We start from the raw sequence: 17,073 nt of genomic DNA on the forward strand, positions 1-17,073 counted from the left end.
GTATTGGAAACTGTAAAGGTTGGAGTAGTTGTTATAGGGAAGTTAGGAAACCACAAGGATAATTTCAAATGGCTGTTTTTTGGCTCATTCTTTAATTTCAAGATGAGTCTCACTGCGAGATTTAAGCATTAAATGAAACAGCTTACCTTTGCGGCCAACGCCATTGATAATCCAATCATCTGTTGACAGATGGGAAGGTTTGGATGTCCGTACCACAAGGTGTTGCATATCCCGCCATGTCAGATTTTTACTAGATGGGGAAAATACAAGTGAACAAATGGGATTTTCAGCATTATTTGAAAGGCATACAATTTTCAACAAAATGTTACTTTACCATACTTATGCATCCGATTAAAAAGTGATTTAAATTGCAACGGACGGCAAAACCAAAGAAAATTAGTTTTTATTTAACTGAGTGCAACAAAATAGATTTTTAAGTTAAAATGCATTTTTGCCAATTATTCTTGTACAATAATCATATTGAAAGAAATTTTAATTTAATTAAATAAGATTCTATAATAAACTTTGCAAATTTACTGAGCAATTCAAATTCAAACATACTGCTTCATCGTGTCATACAGACTGGAACAGATTCTCTGTCCACACCAGACATCCCAATGTGAGTCCCATTTTCTAGCATTTTGCCCATATCCCTCTAAACCCCTCCTATTCATATACCCCATCCAGATGCCTTTTAAATATTGCAATTGTACCCCCCCCACCACTTCCTCAGACATTCCATAAATGCACCACACTCTGCTTGAAATAAGTCCTTTTTAAATCTTGCTCCTCTCACCTTAAACCCACACCCTCTAGTTTTGGACTTGCCCACTCTTGGAAAAAGACCTTGGCTATTCATCCTATTGATGCCACTCATGATTTGGCAAATATCTAACAGGTCAATCCTCAGCCTCCAATACTTCAGGGAGAAAAGCCCCAGTCTATTCAATCTCTCCCTATAACTCAAACCCTCCAGTCAGAGCAAAATCCTTGTAAATCTTTTCTGCACCCTCTATTCTTTAACAACATCCTTCCTACAGAAGGGCGGCCAGAACTATACACAGTATTCTGAAAGTGGCCAAATCAATGTCTTGTACAGCTGCAACATGACATCCCAATTTCTATATGCAAATATCCTGATAATAAAAGGATATTAAATCATGGAAAGAGTTTTCTAGCTCTGGTTTGATTTTTAAGAACTTTAGGGTGGGGAGTGGTGGGGTGGTATCAAGAGGGTTCAGAGAAAATGTCAGGAATAGGATTCATGGCATGATGGGCATCCCAACATTTTTCGCAAGTCAGATACAAACAAAAATTGGCCTGAGCTGATGCTTTCTTGGTCATAAAGCTTGTCAACACACTTAGGCTGAAGCGTAGAATGATTAATTGAATGATATCAATAGAAGTACACCCCAGCAGAATTCAATCATCTCTTGGGAAGATGGAAGAGAATTGAGGGAGATGGTAACGGAATGAGACTAAAATCTGACCAAATCTGGGACACACTTTCCTCATTCCTGAAGGAGGGCATAAGCCCGAAACGTTGAATCTCCTGTTCCTTGGATGCTGCCTGACCTGCTGCGCTTTTCCAGCAACACATTTTCAGCTCTGATCTCCAGCATCTGCAGACCTCACTTTCTCCTCTAAAATCTGACCAACACAGCTCATATTTTAACAATCAAATCCTATGATGCAGTTTTGACAAGCAAATAGCTACAACTTTGTTGCTTTTTTTTCAAAAGTAGTTCAACTACCAGGTGGCACACAAATGTCACACGAGTAGCTACATGGTTGATTACATGATAATGCATACTTTGCTTCCAGTGCAAGGGCAATGATTCCGGCAGCAAGGGGAGCAGATGCAGAAGTTCCAGTATGCGATTCTGTACATTTCTGTCTGAGATCAGTGGTAACCTAAAGAGAAATAAAATGAACAGATGTAATGAGGTTGCAGCCATTTCAAGAAGGCAGTAAAACTGGCACCAAGAGCTGGAACATCAGAAAACAGTCAATACAAAACAGGTTTAGCCACATTAGCTCCAATAAAGGATCACAATCTGAACCATTCAACAGTCTCTACTTGAGGCCAGATGTTTTCTGATCTGATCACAAATGAGTGACGCAGCATTAACACCTGGTTTATAGTGTTTTAAATGTGCCAACATTCAAGTCTATCCAGATAATTCTAACAAAGGTAGTTTGTACTGAAGTCTGTCACAAATTAGCTGGTATTAACGAACAATGCACAACAGGCTTACGCAGGATGGGGCATAGAGAGATCAAAGTTTTAAAAGCTGTGGAATTTGAATAGGAAAGCACCACTGTGATTTTGTCTCATTTAGAAGAAACTAGCATTATAATGTGTACATGAGAATTATGGAATAGATTACTAATAAAGGTGGTGATAGAGAATCAATGGTAGAGTTTTTTAAAAATCTGTTTGCTTGTTAAAAAGGTTCATTAGTGTCAGCTGCAGAATACTTAAAAAAAAATTAGAATAGATAGATCACAAACCTGAAAGACCTTTGCATATAACATTACTATGTGCAAACTTGTCCATAATTTACCCTTTCAAATGTAGCTGTTTCCATATTTGTGTTTGCTTCTTTTTCTAATGTCCAACTGAGACAAGCTAATGTAGGAGGAATTACCCAAACCTTCAGGCAAAAACTCAAACCAAAACAGCTGGACTTAAACACAAAGGAAGCCATCAGTGCAAGCTTGTCTTCAGCTGTCCTTTCTCATCTTGCTTTCCCAGATTGTAATACATGCCCTTTAATATTTCTAAGGGAGAAGTAACCTCTTAAAAATTGTGACTGAATCAGATTAATAGTCACTAGGATAAAGTAAAACCTGAATGAGAATAATAATTCAGGCATTACTGTTGCTAGATATTTACCCAATTAAAGAGCTTTCAGTGCTACATTTTGAAATTGGGTGCAGATTATTCCAGTATTGTTCTGTTAATAACAAAGCAGTCATACAAAGATTAGGACTCTGGACAACAAAACTTTTATCATAATAGCTACTTACGATCTGTTTTTCAAATTGACCTCCACTACTGTATGTAGTGGCAAGTGTTGAAGAGCATGCCTCGCTGTACCAAGGTACATTCCCATTCTGAGTTGTACTGCTGATTGAAAGGGTGTAGATACTATTTGTATATCCATCACAGTTACAGCTGTCATGTTCCCGGCCACCATTCCCAGAAGCCCACACAAATATCGAGCCAAGACGACCACGTCCCTGCAAATATTTTTTTCAAAACAAGTTAGCATGCTCACCTTGTTAACCATTATTGCATAATTGTATTACAAAATGGTCTCTGCTCACAATTATTAAATCTGCATTTTACCCAAGCCCCTTGCATAATAAGAGAGGTCTTTTGACCGATCAAATTTATGAAGAAATGAATATTCAATTCTGCACTTATCTTGAACATACAAGTATTATTTACTTTACCTGTGAAATGCCTTTAAAAAACGCTGCCTGTGCTAATTTAGCAGGACCATCCACTGTCTTTCCATCATCCTCTGGACCCCAACTAGCACTGTAGATATCAATATGTTGAGGGTACATACTAAGGGACCTAGCTTCCACAGCATCAGTCACCTCTCCATCTAGCATCCGCACACCTACAGAAACCAAGAAAGTGTACAACTCTTAACATTGGCACTAGCCAGTTTTGGAATGAACTATGAGACATCTGCAGGTTCAAAACATAGCTGAAACTACCAGAGGGAAGGGGCAAAGTCAGAACACAACATTTTTAAGGAAAAGATATTGAAAAGAAATTGCCAATATTCAAAAATAAATTGCAAGAAACATTGGCTAGTAAATTAAAAACAGGGACAAAAGAACACATCCCACAGACACAATGTAAGAGGAGGAGGCACTCAGCCCCTCAAGCCTGCTCCACCTCTCAATATGATCATGGCTGATCACCCCGTCCCAGCTTTCTCCCCCTCTCCTTTGGCCACTTTCGCCTCAAGAACTACACCAACAAAGTTACTCCAAAGTCTTCAATGTTTTGGACTTAATTTCCTATGTCTGAGAATCCCCACGGTTCATTACTGTCTGGGTGAAGAAATTGCGTCTCATATCTGTCTGAAAAAGTCTACCCTTTTTTCTTGCACTATAACCTTGGTTCTGGACAAACAAACATGAATACTACTAGTAGGGCGTGGGTGCGAAGGGAGAGGAAAAAAGAATTGAAAAAATTGACCACATTTTCTGCTCCCAGGTGATACCCACTTCCTGTTGGCAAGACCATGTAAAAGATTAAATTTAAACTGTATTGGCCTTCGTGGATACTCACTGACAAGTCTTGCACCTAAACAGTCTTTTGGGCAATATGCCAGAGACAGACTGGCGCCTAACGTAGTGATCTTAGCAAAGAGGGAGGGAGGACAGGAAAAACCCAAATTGAAAGTACTGTGCTTTAAAAATATTCCGATGTGCATACTGGTGTTTTCTATTAAGCTAATTGCAGTTGGCTAATATAAAACAGATTCATGTCAGTAAAAGATCACAGCATTTTATTCCACAAATGCCTCAAATTTGCCACAACTGCCATTGGCAGCCAGTATGAAGGGTTTATATCATCTGACAGGTTTTTGAGCAACTGAAAGATAATCTTTCAGTAGCTGACAAGCTGTTGTACGAGCACCACTTCAGCTTTGAAGATTCACCAATTATTAATTGTCTAAAATTTTTAATGGGATAATTTGAACAAGCAAATGATCTAAAATTTGTGGGAAAGTAAGCGACAATAAAGAAATAAGCAATTTACAAATGGATATGAATAGGTTTGGTGACAGGGCCAAAATTTGGCAGACGGAGTTGGATATGGATGAGTGAGAGGTAATCCATTTTCATCAGAAGAATAGAGAGGCAAACTATTATTTAAATGGAGAGAAACTTCAGTGTGCTTCAGTGCTGAGGGATCTGGGTGACCTTGTGCATAAATTGCAGAAAACTAGCATGCAGATACAGCATGTAATAAAGACAGACCAGTGGCATTTTGATATTTATTGCGAAAAGAAGAACGTTTAAAAATAGGGAAAAGCTGCTGCAATTGCACAAGGCATTAGTGAGACTGCATTCAGAGTATCACAGAGAGTTTTGGCCCCATTTACTTGAGAGGGGATGTGTTTACATTGGAGGCAATTTAGACTGATTCCATAAATGAGAAATTTGTCGTATAAAGTGAGATGAGCAGTTTAGGCCTGTACTCTAAGAGTTTAGAAGAATGAGGGGAGATTTAATTGAGCCATACAAGATGCTAAGCAGATTGACAATAGATATGGAGAGGACATGTCCTTATATGAGACAATATAGAACAAAACGTTTTCCCATAAAGGGTAAAACATGAGATAAGAAAAAAATTATTCTCTCAGAGGGTTCTGAATTGTGGAATTCAATACTCCAGAGTGTGGTGAATGCCAGGACAGTGAGGAAATTAGATTAGATTAGATTAGATTACTTACAGTGTGGAAACAGGCCCTTCGACCCAACAAGCCCACACCGACCGGCCGAAGCGCAACCCACCCATACCCCTACATTTACCTCACACTACGGGCAATTTAGCATGGCCAATTCACCTGACCCACTCCCTGACACAGGGAGAACGTGCAAACTCCACACAGTCAGTCGCCTGAGGAGATAGTTAGATTTTTGATTAGCAACTGATTGAAGGTTATGGGAGTGGGCAGGAAAGTGGAGTTGAGGCAGAGATGAGATCAGCCATAACTGCACTGAATGGTGGAGTAGGCTTGAGGATTGAATTGAAAATGTGTTGCTGGTTAAAGCACAGCAGGTTAGGCAGCATCCAAGGAACAGGAAATTTGACGTTTCGGGCATAAGCCCTTCATCAGGAACGAGGAGAGTGTGCCAAGCAGGCTAAGATAAAAGGTAGGGAGGAGGGACTTGGGGGAGGGGCGATGGAGATGTGATAGGTGGAAGGAGATCAAGGTGAGGGTGATAGGCCGGAGTGGGGTGGGGGCGGAGAGGTCAGGAAGAAGATTGCAGGTTAGGAGGGCGGTGCTGAGTTGAGGGAACCGACTGAGACAAGGTGGGGGGAGGGGAAATGAGGAAACTGGAGAAATCTGAGTTCATTCCTTGTGGTTGGAGGGTTCCTAGGCGCCTGGGAACCCTCCAACCACAAGGAATGAACTCAGATTTCTCTTATCTTAGCCTGCTTGGCGCACTCTCCTCATTCCTGATGAAGGGCTTATGCCCGAAACGTCGAATTTCCTATTCCTTGGATGCTGCCTAACCTGCTGTGCTTTAACCAGCAACACATTTTCAGCTGTGATCTCCAGCATCTGCAGACCTCATTTTTAAGTTGAGGATTGAATTGCCAACTTCTGCTCCTAGTTCTTGTGTTCTTCATCCACCCAATATTCACTCCCCATTATTCATGGAATTGAGCACCCACCCCTGCTCACATAAGACTTTTGAAAGCCAATGCTTTGGCTCAACATCTGCACTCAGCATAGCTTGGGTGTGAAATTTAATGCATTAGGGCTCAAAACATTCTTGTTCTAGAAAAATGGTTTGTTGCTATGGGATTTACAGATGATCACCACTAACCTTTTGAGATGAATCGCAAGCAAAGCAGTCTATAAATAAACCTTCACATAAAACTTGAGGAATAACATGCCAGACAAACACCATCACTAGAGGGAGTGGTGGTGGAATGTGGGACGAGAGAGAGAATAATTACAAACGCCAATTAAACCAATGCAATTCTTGCAAAAAGGAAGGAGGGTTAATGCTCTACCCACCAGCTTCTCTTTTCGACAAGGTAATTACCTCAACAAACAAAAGGTCACTGGCTTCTGGTTGGCATGGAGTTGGCAACTTTTGTAAAATACAATTCACCAAATATTCTTGGATCTGACCACCGGGGGTGGTAAACAGGATCAGCTCGAACAACAATGCCCCAAATAGTGGGCCAACATTTATGATGTGCACAATTGGGTTTGCACCATTATCAGAACTATGAGAACAGCACGAGTAGATGTATTCAGCAGTGACAGATGGGGTGGAATTGAGGAAGTAACAGTTGATACATACCCCCGATTCTGGCATTATATGCCACACCCACACCACAAATCCCATTGTTGGCTACAGCTGCCACCTCGCCAGCACACCGTGTTCCATGTCTGTAGAGAAACAGCAACCATCAGAATTCCACAAACCATTTTATTTAAATAGCCGTACAAGCACACTTTTTTCATAGGGACACAGTTTCACATAGTCTTCTATCCCCTTCATTCTCAACTCCATAAAACCTACTTAGGTGCTACTGACTGAAACGTTAAACAGTTCAATTCATTCCCTCAGTCAGAATCAATAAAACATTATTACATTGATGAGACTTCACTGTCAGATCAATCAGTTTTCTCCATAACTAGGTATGAATTCCTGTGCCAAGAAATTGGTACACAATCGAATCTTCAACTACCAGTGACAAAAACTTGCAACCAACCATTGGTAATTCACCATTATTAAAATAATCCTTCCAAGCCAACTTTGGTTGGGTGTTTTTCATCATGGCAGAAATGGAAGTACAAGAATTTTAGTTACAACAGTAATTCATTAATGCCAAATCGTAACATTCTTCTGAAAATTTACCAACAAGATTCAAGACAAATCATTAGCGTGCTTCCAGAAGTTTGTTTTTCTGCATCAGAAATGCCCTCTTGTCCTCAGTGTTTTTAAGATTTTATTAAGCACCAGATGATTAGGTCTTCAGCACAGACTCAAAGATAAATTACTTCTTTTCTCCATACAGTCACCATTAGGGTTAAGTTCAGGGATACTGATTATGAGGAATAAGGTATGGTGAACAGGAAGACATATTATCCATTAGTTGATGAGTCAATAACCAGTGGCATAGATTTAAAATAAGAAAGCCAACAGGAGATTTGAGGATTTTTATTTTCACCCAGAGGATGGTGGTAATCTGGATCTCATGCCTGAAAGGATGGTTAAATCAGAAACATTCATAACATTTAAGCAGCATTTAGATATTCACTTGTGTTTACCACAGGAAAACAGGATTTGTGTGGATAGATCTTTGTTGTCTTAGACTGGGTGAGCTGAACGGCTATCTTATGTACTGTAAACAGCTGAGCTCTGAGGTAGATGAAAGTTTTTTTTATAGCATAAAAACAGCCATTTAGTCCAAATTTACATAATTTGTCAAAAATTACAAGCTGGTCCTACTTCCTTGCTTTCCTCACCATTGCAATTTTATCTCCCTTGAACATTTAATCTTATTTTTAAGTTATCAAATCTGCATCCACCTGTCAATAGATGGTGGTGTGGAGAACCCAGCTCATGCAGGGAGACAAGGCCTACTCCAAGGCTTGGTGGCCAAGTACATTTATATCACGGCAAAATAGGTTGAGGAAGATCTTGCAAATGGTTCCAACACACAACAATGGCAGGCAGTATGATGAGAGATTCCAGGCTCCAAATAAGCAAATAGAAACCTCTACCATTATTATGTAAAGCTCAGTTGGCTAGAAAGCAAGCCTTCTAAATCAGAGTGACATCAACAACACAGGGTTTGATCCCAGAGGAAGATTTGGGAGCTGCTTCCTTGCCATACCTATGGTAGACGTATCAGCTGGTAGATCGGTATTTCAGGCAGATGACTCATGCTGGTAACCCAGCCAGACAGTAGGATGTTTTTGCTAATGTCACTTCTGGTTCTTTTGCCAATCAACTTAAACTTGTACGCTTTGATTATTTACTGTTCAGCCACTGGAAAAAGCTTCCCTTTATTGGTCCAACAAAACTATTCATGATTTTCTATCATATTTCCAAAATTGCTTTAAAATTTTGTCTGGAGTTTAACAGAGTATGTCAACAAAGTCCTCACAGGAAAGCATTTGGAAATCAATTACACATTGAGATATGGTAACCGGAGGTTAAAATCTTCAAAAACCCTTGAATTCACCATGGCCTTTATCTGAAGTGACCTACCGATTATCATTCAGCTGGGTGTAACGGGGCTGAGGATCAGGATCATTCTCATTTACGTCGTAACTGGCACCTGGATCCTGGAATAGGAAGAAAAACACTGATTAAGTTCCCTTTTTCCTATGCATCACTCAGAATAAAAAACAAACACTTCAATCTTGGTTGATTCCTGCTAGGGCACTGACACGATTCCTGAGAACCCAATAACGTTAGCTGAGTTGAGAACAGTAAAAGGTATTCAAGTCAGGTATTGTATTTAAACCAATTTATTTCTGTATCTTCACCCACCAGCTCCACAAGTCAAGTATGCATCATTCAAGCTTTTCATGTTAACAGGGAGAGGAAAATCAAAAGGTAGAGAAGAGGGAGAGTATTTTTATTGAACATTAGCTAATTTGTTTCAACTTGAAATTGAACATTAATTCTAAAATTGAAATACGTGATTCCAGATAGACTGGATCTTATCCAGTTTGCTGAGTTGCATGGGCATCAGCAAAGAACGGCATCCTGGGTATTAGTCTGTTAAATGTCAAGAGGATTCGGACGTTAGACTTTTGGACAGCTAGGTTTGGGCTTGTGTGTTGATGAGGCACCTAATAGTTTAACGTGAACCAGTTAAAATCAGCTTTCATCACGTGGGACTCAAAACTTTTTCCATCTGATAGTGTAGCAGAAAGGACACAATTCCAGTTTATCCTGAAGACCATTAAACTTGGGAATTAAGTTTTTTTTCTTTAATCATAGGTACAAGGTTGAGCAATTGTTAGATCGGGTCCCCAGCAGCAACCCAAGAATAAAGCAAACAGATCTACTTACATAATTAGCTGATAGGTCTGGATGATTCTTCTCAATTCCGTCATCCAGAATAGAAACTACAACACCCTTTCCTGTATAACCCTGCTTCCAGGCTTCTTTTACATTTAAGTCACGATGATCCGTGTTATGCTAGACAACAAACAACCAAAGTACCGTTGAACAAAGATATACTATGCACAGTACAGGCTGACAAGCTTAAAAGTACAGTCCTAACCAAGTGTTTTCCCATGAGGTCTGTATGAATAGGAATACTATTCACCCGTTCAATATTTGTAGAAATCTTCTTATAATACACATTAAATATGGGAAGGGGACAAACTAGCCCATATATGCACCCAAAATTTACCTAAGAACAGTCATAACTTAAGAAGAGAAAGGGGCAGTTGCTTGTTTTATAGGATTCCAAAAGCTGTCAAAATTCGTCAATTGTGCCGGCAAGGTGGCACAATGGTTAGCACTGCTGTCTCCCAGCATCAGAGACACGGGTTCAATTCCCACCTCAGACAACTGTGTGTGGACTTTGCACATTCTCCCACTATCTGCGTGGGTTTCCTCCGGGTGCTCCGGTTTCCTCCCACAGTCCAAAAATGTGCAGGTTAGGTGAATTGGCCATGCTAAATTGCCCGTCAGAGGGAAATGGGTCTGGGTGGGTTGTTCTTCGAAGGGTCGGTGTGGACTTGTTGGGCCGAAGGGCCTGTTTCCACACTAAGTAATCTAATCTAATGTAATTCAGGACAAAATGCAATGCAAAACACGATGCTTTAAAATGCTGCTCTTGAAACAAACAGGAGAAGCCAATGCATCACCTTGAGGGTCTGCCACATTCAAATAAATCAAGGCTGCTCTATATCAATCTACATACTTTAGAGTTAAAACCCTCAACATGCTCATCTAAAAAAAAAAATTAATCTCAGCTTTAAAATTTCCAAGTGACAATATGTACCAACGTTCTGGAGTTCTGGGAGGGAAAAACCATTTCAGATATGCACAAAATATTGTGCAGGGGCGTGAGCCTGACATCACTCCTGAATGACCCAGTCCTAATTTTAGCAATAAAACAGTGAATGGAATGTTTAATAGATAAAGGATATTTTTCCCAAACAAAATATGTCCCCACAAAATCTCTTGACAGGGCTTATTCTCTTGATTAGAGGCTTATATTAAATTCACATACCAAGATTTTCCTTCACTTAAATGAAATGAAAATAAACAATTTTCTCAAACATTTCAAAACATCCTTCTCTAACGTCTTGGTCCACAGTTCCTCATACCTTGTAGACCATTTTTTCCCTTTACAAGTCTCATGCCATTCCCTTACTGCACCACATCATTCCCAATATAGGAAGTCTTCATTATAGAGACTGAAAAACCTCTGGGGGGATTGATGGAGCAGAATCTGCACCTTTCTGTACTTGCACAACACACAGAGTTACTTACCAGATACCATTGGATTGGGAATTTGGGGTCATTTGGTTCAATGTAAATGTCTCTCTTTTTCCTTTTCTTAATTACTTGCTGTTCCAGCCATGTGACCTGTTTGCAAGAATGAAGTCTTTGAGGAAAAGAAACTTTTTACCTAGAAGGGCATTACAAAGCAATTTTGTTTAACCAGATTAATTGATACAATTAGTGTAAAAGTTCAAGTAGAAGGAAATAGTGGCAGACTTTACAATCTGTTCTAGGTAATCGACGTAGATTTGACTAATTTCCAAATGTTTTTTTTTAAGTATATGGCATAACAAAGGCTCAAGAGTTGCTTACACAAAGGAAATGCAGAATTTCTAATGCCCTCCCTCCAAAAATTGCTAAAGCCTACGTTATGTTTAGCTAGAAACACAATTTCAGCTAAGTCAATTATATCACAATCACAACTACCAGCTGTGCATGAAGGCTATGACTGAGCAGTTTACATGAGGTCAAATCACAAAAGGGATTTCATATTACTGCAGTATAAATCCTGCTGATTAATACCCGTGACCTTTCCTCATTCTACACTGCACTATCAATGGATTGAGGAAGGTAACCCATTTTCCGGTTGCGTTTTGTTCAGGGCTTTGCGCTTGACAAGTCACCATAGCCTTACCAGAGCATAGAGCTGTTCTCTCAGACAGTGAAGACTGGTGATGGAGTTGAACCTGAGGGGTGAGGTTGAGAAAGAGGCACCTTCATGTTAACCTCAGCCAGTGCAGGACTTGAACGTGTGCTATCAATGTCACACTGCATCACAAATCAGCTGTCTAATCAACTGATCGAAGCAAACCCCGCCCCCCTCACACTCTTGACAGGTAGCATGAAGATTGAATATGTACAAGCTTTAACATCCTTGCCAAAAGAACAATTGTGTCAAAAGTTATTGCTTGCTTACTGGAAGTGCTTGTCCTTGCTAGAAAAATGAAGATTAGCAGCTTACAATCATTTATAAAAAGGTAATAGAAATTGTAGTTTAGAGTACTGAACTTGAGCATTGCTGGTCACAAGCTTGTTATTTCTGTGTAAGAGGCGAACCTGCAACGTGTCAACTATCCTCTCTTACAGACAAGATGCTTGTTTTAGTTCAGAACTTTTTTTTCTCTCCTCTATCTGCACCAAGTCACGCATAGTATTTCCAATCTTGGTAAACCGTTACACTTTTTAATTCAGGTATCACCAAGGAGAGACATAAAACTATTTTGGCTCCAAATGGAATATCAGTAGGTGGTTATGTCTACAAGTGAGTCCTTTACCAACATGAATAGATAACAAAGGGCAGACCAGCTGAGAACAGTGCAATGTAATATATGAATTTAGTCAATGAAAACCATTCACAGTATTTCAAAACCAAAATAAAAAAAATTGCAAAGATGATATGAAGTCTCCTTCAAAAGTACTTCACAATTTGGCTGGAATGTAAACTTGCAAAGAAATCAGATTATTTCATTATTAGTTTGCCATCATACGGACCAAAAAAAACTCAAAAGGAGTTGAGGATTGACTGACTGCTTCAGCTTGCATTATGAAAATAACACAGAATGTTCGCTCACAAGGTGTCTACAATCCTGTTCACCACTTGGGGTGTCTCTTTCTCACAAAGTTTTGAGGACTGGCAATATTCTCAGGTACAAAAGATCTTCAGGTGTTTGATCAATAAGGGATTGACTGCCCCACAATACCTGCAACTGCTTACTGTGGAGGTCGTATAGGATATTGGTATGAGGAAAGGACAGGCTCCAATATTTGGGAGTAGATGAGGCATTGATGGATTCTAAGCTCTGTGGATTCTCACCCTTTCATGTTCACATCAATGGAGCTGTGAAACCTAACTGGAGATTTTCTGAGACATGAGCACCAACACTAGTTATTCCTGAAGTTCTTTGAGAATTTCACTCCTACAGAGTAAATGTTGTTCTGTGCCATGCAAAAGAAATCACAGGTGTGTCGCAGATATTTGGCTTGGTGATCCTTAGTCTGGGCAAGGGAAGGAGGCCAGCAGAACAGTAATAGCTACTGCGGAAGAGAACTTGAGGACAAAATGATGTCTTTCCAATCTATGAGTATAGGACATACACCTACCATTAAATCCCTCATTAAGAGGTTTACAAACTTATGAGGAGCATGGATAGGATAAATAGACAAAGTCTTTTCCCTGGGTGGAGTCCAGAAATAGAGGGCATAGGGTGAGAGGGGAAAGGGACCTAAGGGGCAACATTTTCACACAGAGGGTGGCACGTGTATGGAAATAGCTGCCAGAGGAAGTGGCGGAGGCTGGTACAATTGCAACATTTAAAAGGTGTCTGGATGGGTCTATGAATAGGAAGGGTTTGGAGGGATACAGGTCAGGTGCAGGCAGGTGGGATTAGATTGGGTTGGGATATCTGGTCGGCATGGACGAGGGTTGAACCAAATGGTCTGTTTCCATGCTGTACATCTCTATGACTCTATAATTGGTGGCATGTCCTCCCTCCATCCTGAAACTTGATGCCACATGTCAGCCAGCATACCACACACCTACAAAAAAGGGATAATGGTGAACTTCATGGCCTATATCTACCTTCAAGAACAGGAAAACCTGAGATACAGGAAATGCATCAGCAAAGTCCTAAATTACCTTGATAAGAGGTTGCACATCTCTCAGACTCATGGACAGCACTGCTTTTGGAGCAACCAAAACAGAGGGGTCTGAACAAGATTTGCTGATGAAATGCAGAAGTGAAATAGAGGGATCAGGAGCACAAAACAACCAATCTATCCAACCCTTGAAGCACCAGCTGCCCCAAATGTCAGAGTCTGGTCATCACACTGTATTTGTTATCAGTCAACTCAAATGATTGAACAAGTACACAATAATATTATCAAGGATAACAACGGATTGCCTTAGGTGAAGTTGACTCCACCTATTTTTCTACTCAAGTGGCAAATCTGTACTTCTGGTTTAATACCTGCAAGCAGTCTCAAATTATGGTAAGACAGCAGTTAGTACCATAATTGTGTATTAAATTCACAGTTTTACATAGGTACCTCATGAGCACATTTAGCACGTTTTTATTCTCGAGCTAAAATTACTTCAGACTCTCCTTGGAGATTGAATTGCCCCAGCTTCACTCAGGTTTTATCCAATAGAACAGGCTCCTAAAATCTAACATCCAAGCATCAGTCCTCCAAAATCATCTTGGTGTCTCCTTGAACTGGAAGATTCTTGTGGTAACTTGCGGTGGAAAAAAACCAGAGCAGCATTGGAAAAAAGTTGCGTTGACTTTCTTTTCTATGTTAATATTTTATAATTAATATTACTGCAGATAGTTTTAAAAAGGGTTATTTGTTCATCATTTATATATTAATAATTTGAATGTGAGCATAAGAGGAATAGTTAGTAAGTTTGCTGATGACACCAAAATTGGAGATGTAGTAAAAAGCAAAGGAGATTACTTCAGAGTACAACGGGATCTTCATCAGATGGGCCAATGGGCTGAGGAGTACTAAATGGAGTTTAATTTAGATAAATGAGAGGTGCTGCATTTTGGGAAAGCAGCACTTAATGGTCAGGTCCTAAGGAGTGTTGGTGAACAAAGAAACCTTGGAGTGCAAGTTCATAGTTCCGTGAAAGTAGAGTCGCAGATAGGTAGGATAGTGAAGGCGGCGTTTGGTATGCTTTCCAGTATTGGTCCGAGTATTGAGTAAGGGAGTTGGGAGGTCATGTTGCGGCTGTACAAGACATTGATTAGGCCACTTTTGGAGTATTACGTGTAATTCTGGTCTCCTTCCTTTTGGAAGGATGTTGTGAATGTTGTGAAACTTGAAAGGGTTCAGAAAAGATTTACAAGAGTGTTGCCAGGATTGGAGGACTTGAGCTACAGGGAGAGGCTGAACAGGCTGGGGCTGTTTTCCCTGGAGCTTAAGAGGCTGAGGAGTCACCTTATGGAGGTTTATAAAATCATGAGGGGCATGGATAGGATAAGTAGACAATGTCTTTTCACTGGGGTGGAGTCGTCCAGAACTAGAGGGCATAGGTTTAGGGTGAGAGGGGAAGGATACAAAAGAGACCTAAGGGGCAACTTTTCCATGCAGAGGGTGATGAGTGTAAGGAATGAGCTGCCAGAGGAAGTGGTGGAGGCTGGTACAATTGCAACATTTAAAAGGCATCTGGATAGGTATAAGAAGAGGAAGGGTTTGAAGGAATATGGGCCTGCTGCTGGCAAATGAGACTAGATTGGATTGGGACATCTGGTCGGCATGGGCGAGTTGCACCGAAAGGTCTGTTTCCATGCTCTATGACTGGCCGAGATTATTGGAAAGGAGGTTCGTTATTGAAACTTCTAAGAATACAAAGGATTGGCAACGTCCACATTGGAGAAATTGGAGTGAAACAATTCCTCAGCGTGAACTCTCATGGAAGTTATGTGCATGTTTTCAGCAGCTGTTCGCACTACCCCAATGATCATAATTAAGCAGTCTTTACACCACACATACTGTTAAAATAGACAGCATTTCATCAGCTGGAAAAGCAGTTGCAGTTACACCTTTCCTCAATGTAGAACTGAAAGAAAGAGGGAGAGGTCAGCACCTGTGTCAAACCACAGCTGCAGGTTGCACCAACTGAATAAGAAAATTAGCTCATCTGTCCCTGATTTGCTTAATTAAAAAGAATTAAGATCATTTGCTTGATTAAAAAGAATACACAATGCTGCAAAGACTGAAGGTTATAGAATATTCAGTAAACACAAACTCCTTTTATATTTATCAAACTGTGGAGCAAAAACAATGCAACTGGCATGACTTGCCTCTTTGCGTGGGAATATTTCACAAATCCCAGGTTGAGTGTTTTCAAATGTTTTCTATGTATTGTTTGTCTTTGCCAGCTGCATCCTGTTGGTTTACTCCAAAGGAAATAAACCCATTGCCTTTGTTATTTAATCAAAGTTCAACCCAAGTCCGTGCTGTGCTTCCTCTATTAATTTATTAAACGCCCTGCTTAATTGAATTATAATACTCGGAAATTTTTTTGAAAATGCAAAACAAAGCTAAGAAGTCACAGAAGCTTCTCAAAGTACCATCGCTTTTTAGGATTTCAATTCAAAATATTCCCCTCCAGTATCTCTTGCAGGTGGAAATTTTTAAGTGTTGACAGACTATCCCTTTAAGGGACAAGTCATATTCAGTAAGATGGTGTGTAGTGAGGTGCCTCACTATTTCCTATTCACCTCTCATTGAGCAAATGTACCAATGATGTTATCAGCTGACAATGGTTAACCCACCGGAGGCCAAGAACTGTACCTGGCAACTTCCAAATCCTCTAGGCTGTTTTAGATAATTTTATTAAATATAAATTCTTTTACACTGAACGTGGATTCACTAGCTATGTCAGCATTTCATTTACAACTGGAAATGGTGCTTTAGCATCACCTTTCTGAATCACCAGTCCATGTGGTAGAAGAATGCTCATATTTTGGTTAGAAAGTGAGTTCTAGAATTTTGACCCAGGAACATTAAAGGAACACTGATATGTTTCCAAGTCAGGATGGTGCTTTCCTTGCAGAGGAACTTGCAAGTAGTTGCATAGCCAATATCTGCTGGCTTTATACTTCTTGGTGCAGCAGCTTGCAGGTTTGGAAGGTGGTATCAAAAGAATCTCGGTGAGCTGCTACTGAGCATCTTGTAAATGGTAGACACTATTGCCATTGTGCATCAGTGGTAGAGGGAGAAAACGTTGATGGTGGAGGATAAAGTGCCAATCAAGTGCACAGTAGAAAATGAGGACGGCAGGTGCCTCAGAATCAGAGTTGAAAG

General features: G+C 40.1%; 1 protein-coding gene across 2 annotated transcripts in view; it reads right to left on the reverse strand.

Moving 5' to 3' along the window:
- The window catches only part of LOC132834659 (furin-like), a 104,108-nt gene that overhangs the window by 20,720 nt on the left and 66,315 nt on the right, over positions 1 to 17,073 (reverse strand). For both annotated transcript variants that reach the window (XM_060853593.1, XM_060853592.1), the window contains exons 3-10: positions 11,251 to 11,346; positions 9,814 to 9,942; positions 9,001 to 9,077; positions 7,081 to 7,169; positions 3,463 to 3,635; positions 3,034 to 3,246; positions 1,814 to 1,914; positions 147 to 250 (exon numbers count right to left, since the gene is read on the reverse strand). In XM_060853593.1, the coding sequence (XP_060709576.1) occupies positions 147 to 250; positions 1,814 to 1,914; positions 3,034 to 3,246; positions 3,463 to 3,635; positions 7,081 to 7,169; positions 9,001 to 9,077; positions 9,814 to 9,942; positions 11,251 to 11,346 (982 nt within the window). The remainder of the gene's footprint in view (positions 1 to 146; positions 251 to 1,813; positions 1,915 to 3,033; positions 3,247 to 3,462; positions 3,636 to 7,080; positions 7,170 to 9,000; positions 9,078 to 9,813; positions 9,943 to 11,250; positions 11,347 to 17,073) is intronic.

Source organism: Hemiscyllium ocellatum, chromosome 42 (genome assembly GCF_020745735.1).
Source record: "Hemiscyllium ocellatum isolate sHemOce1 chromosome 42, sHemOce1.pat.X.cur, whole genome shotgun sequence".
NCBI lineage: Eukaryota > Metazoa > Chordata > Chondrichthyes > Orectolobiformes > Hemiscylliidae > Hemiscyllium > Hemiscyllium ocellatum.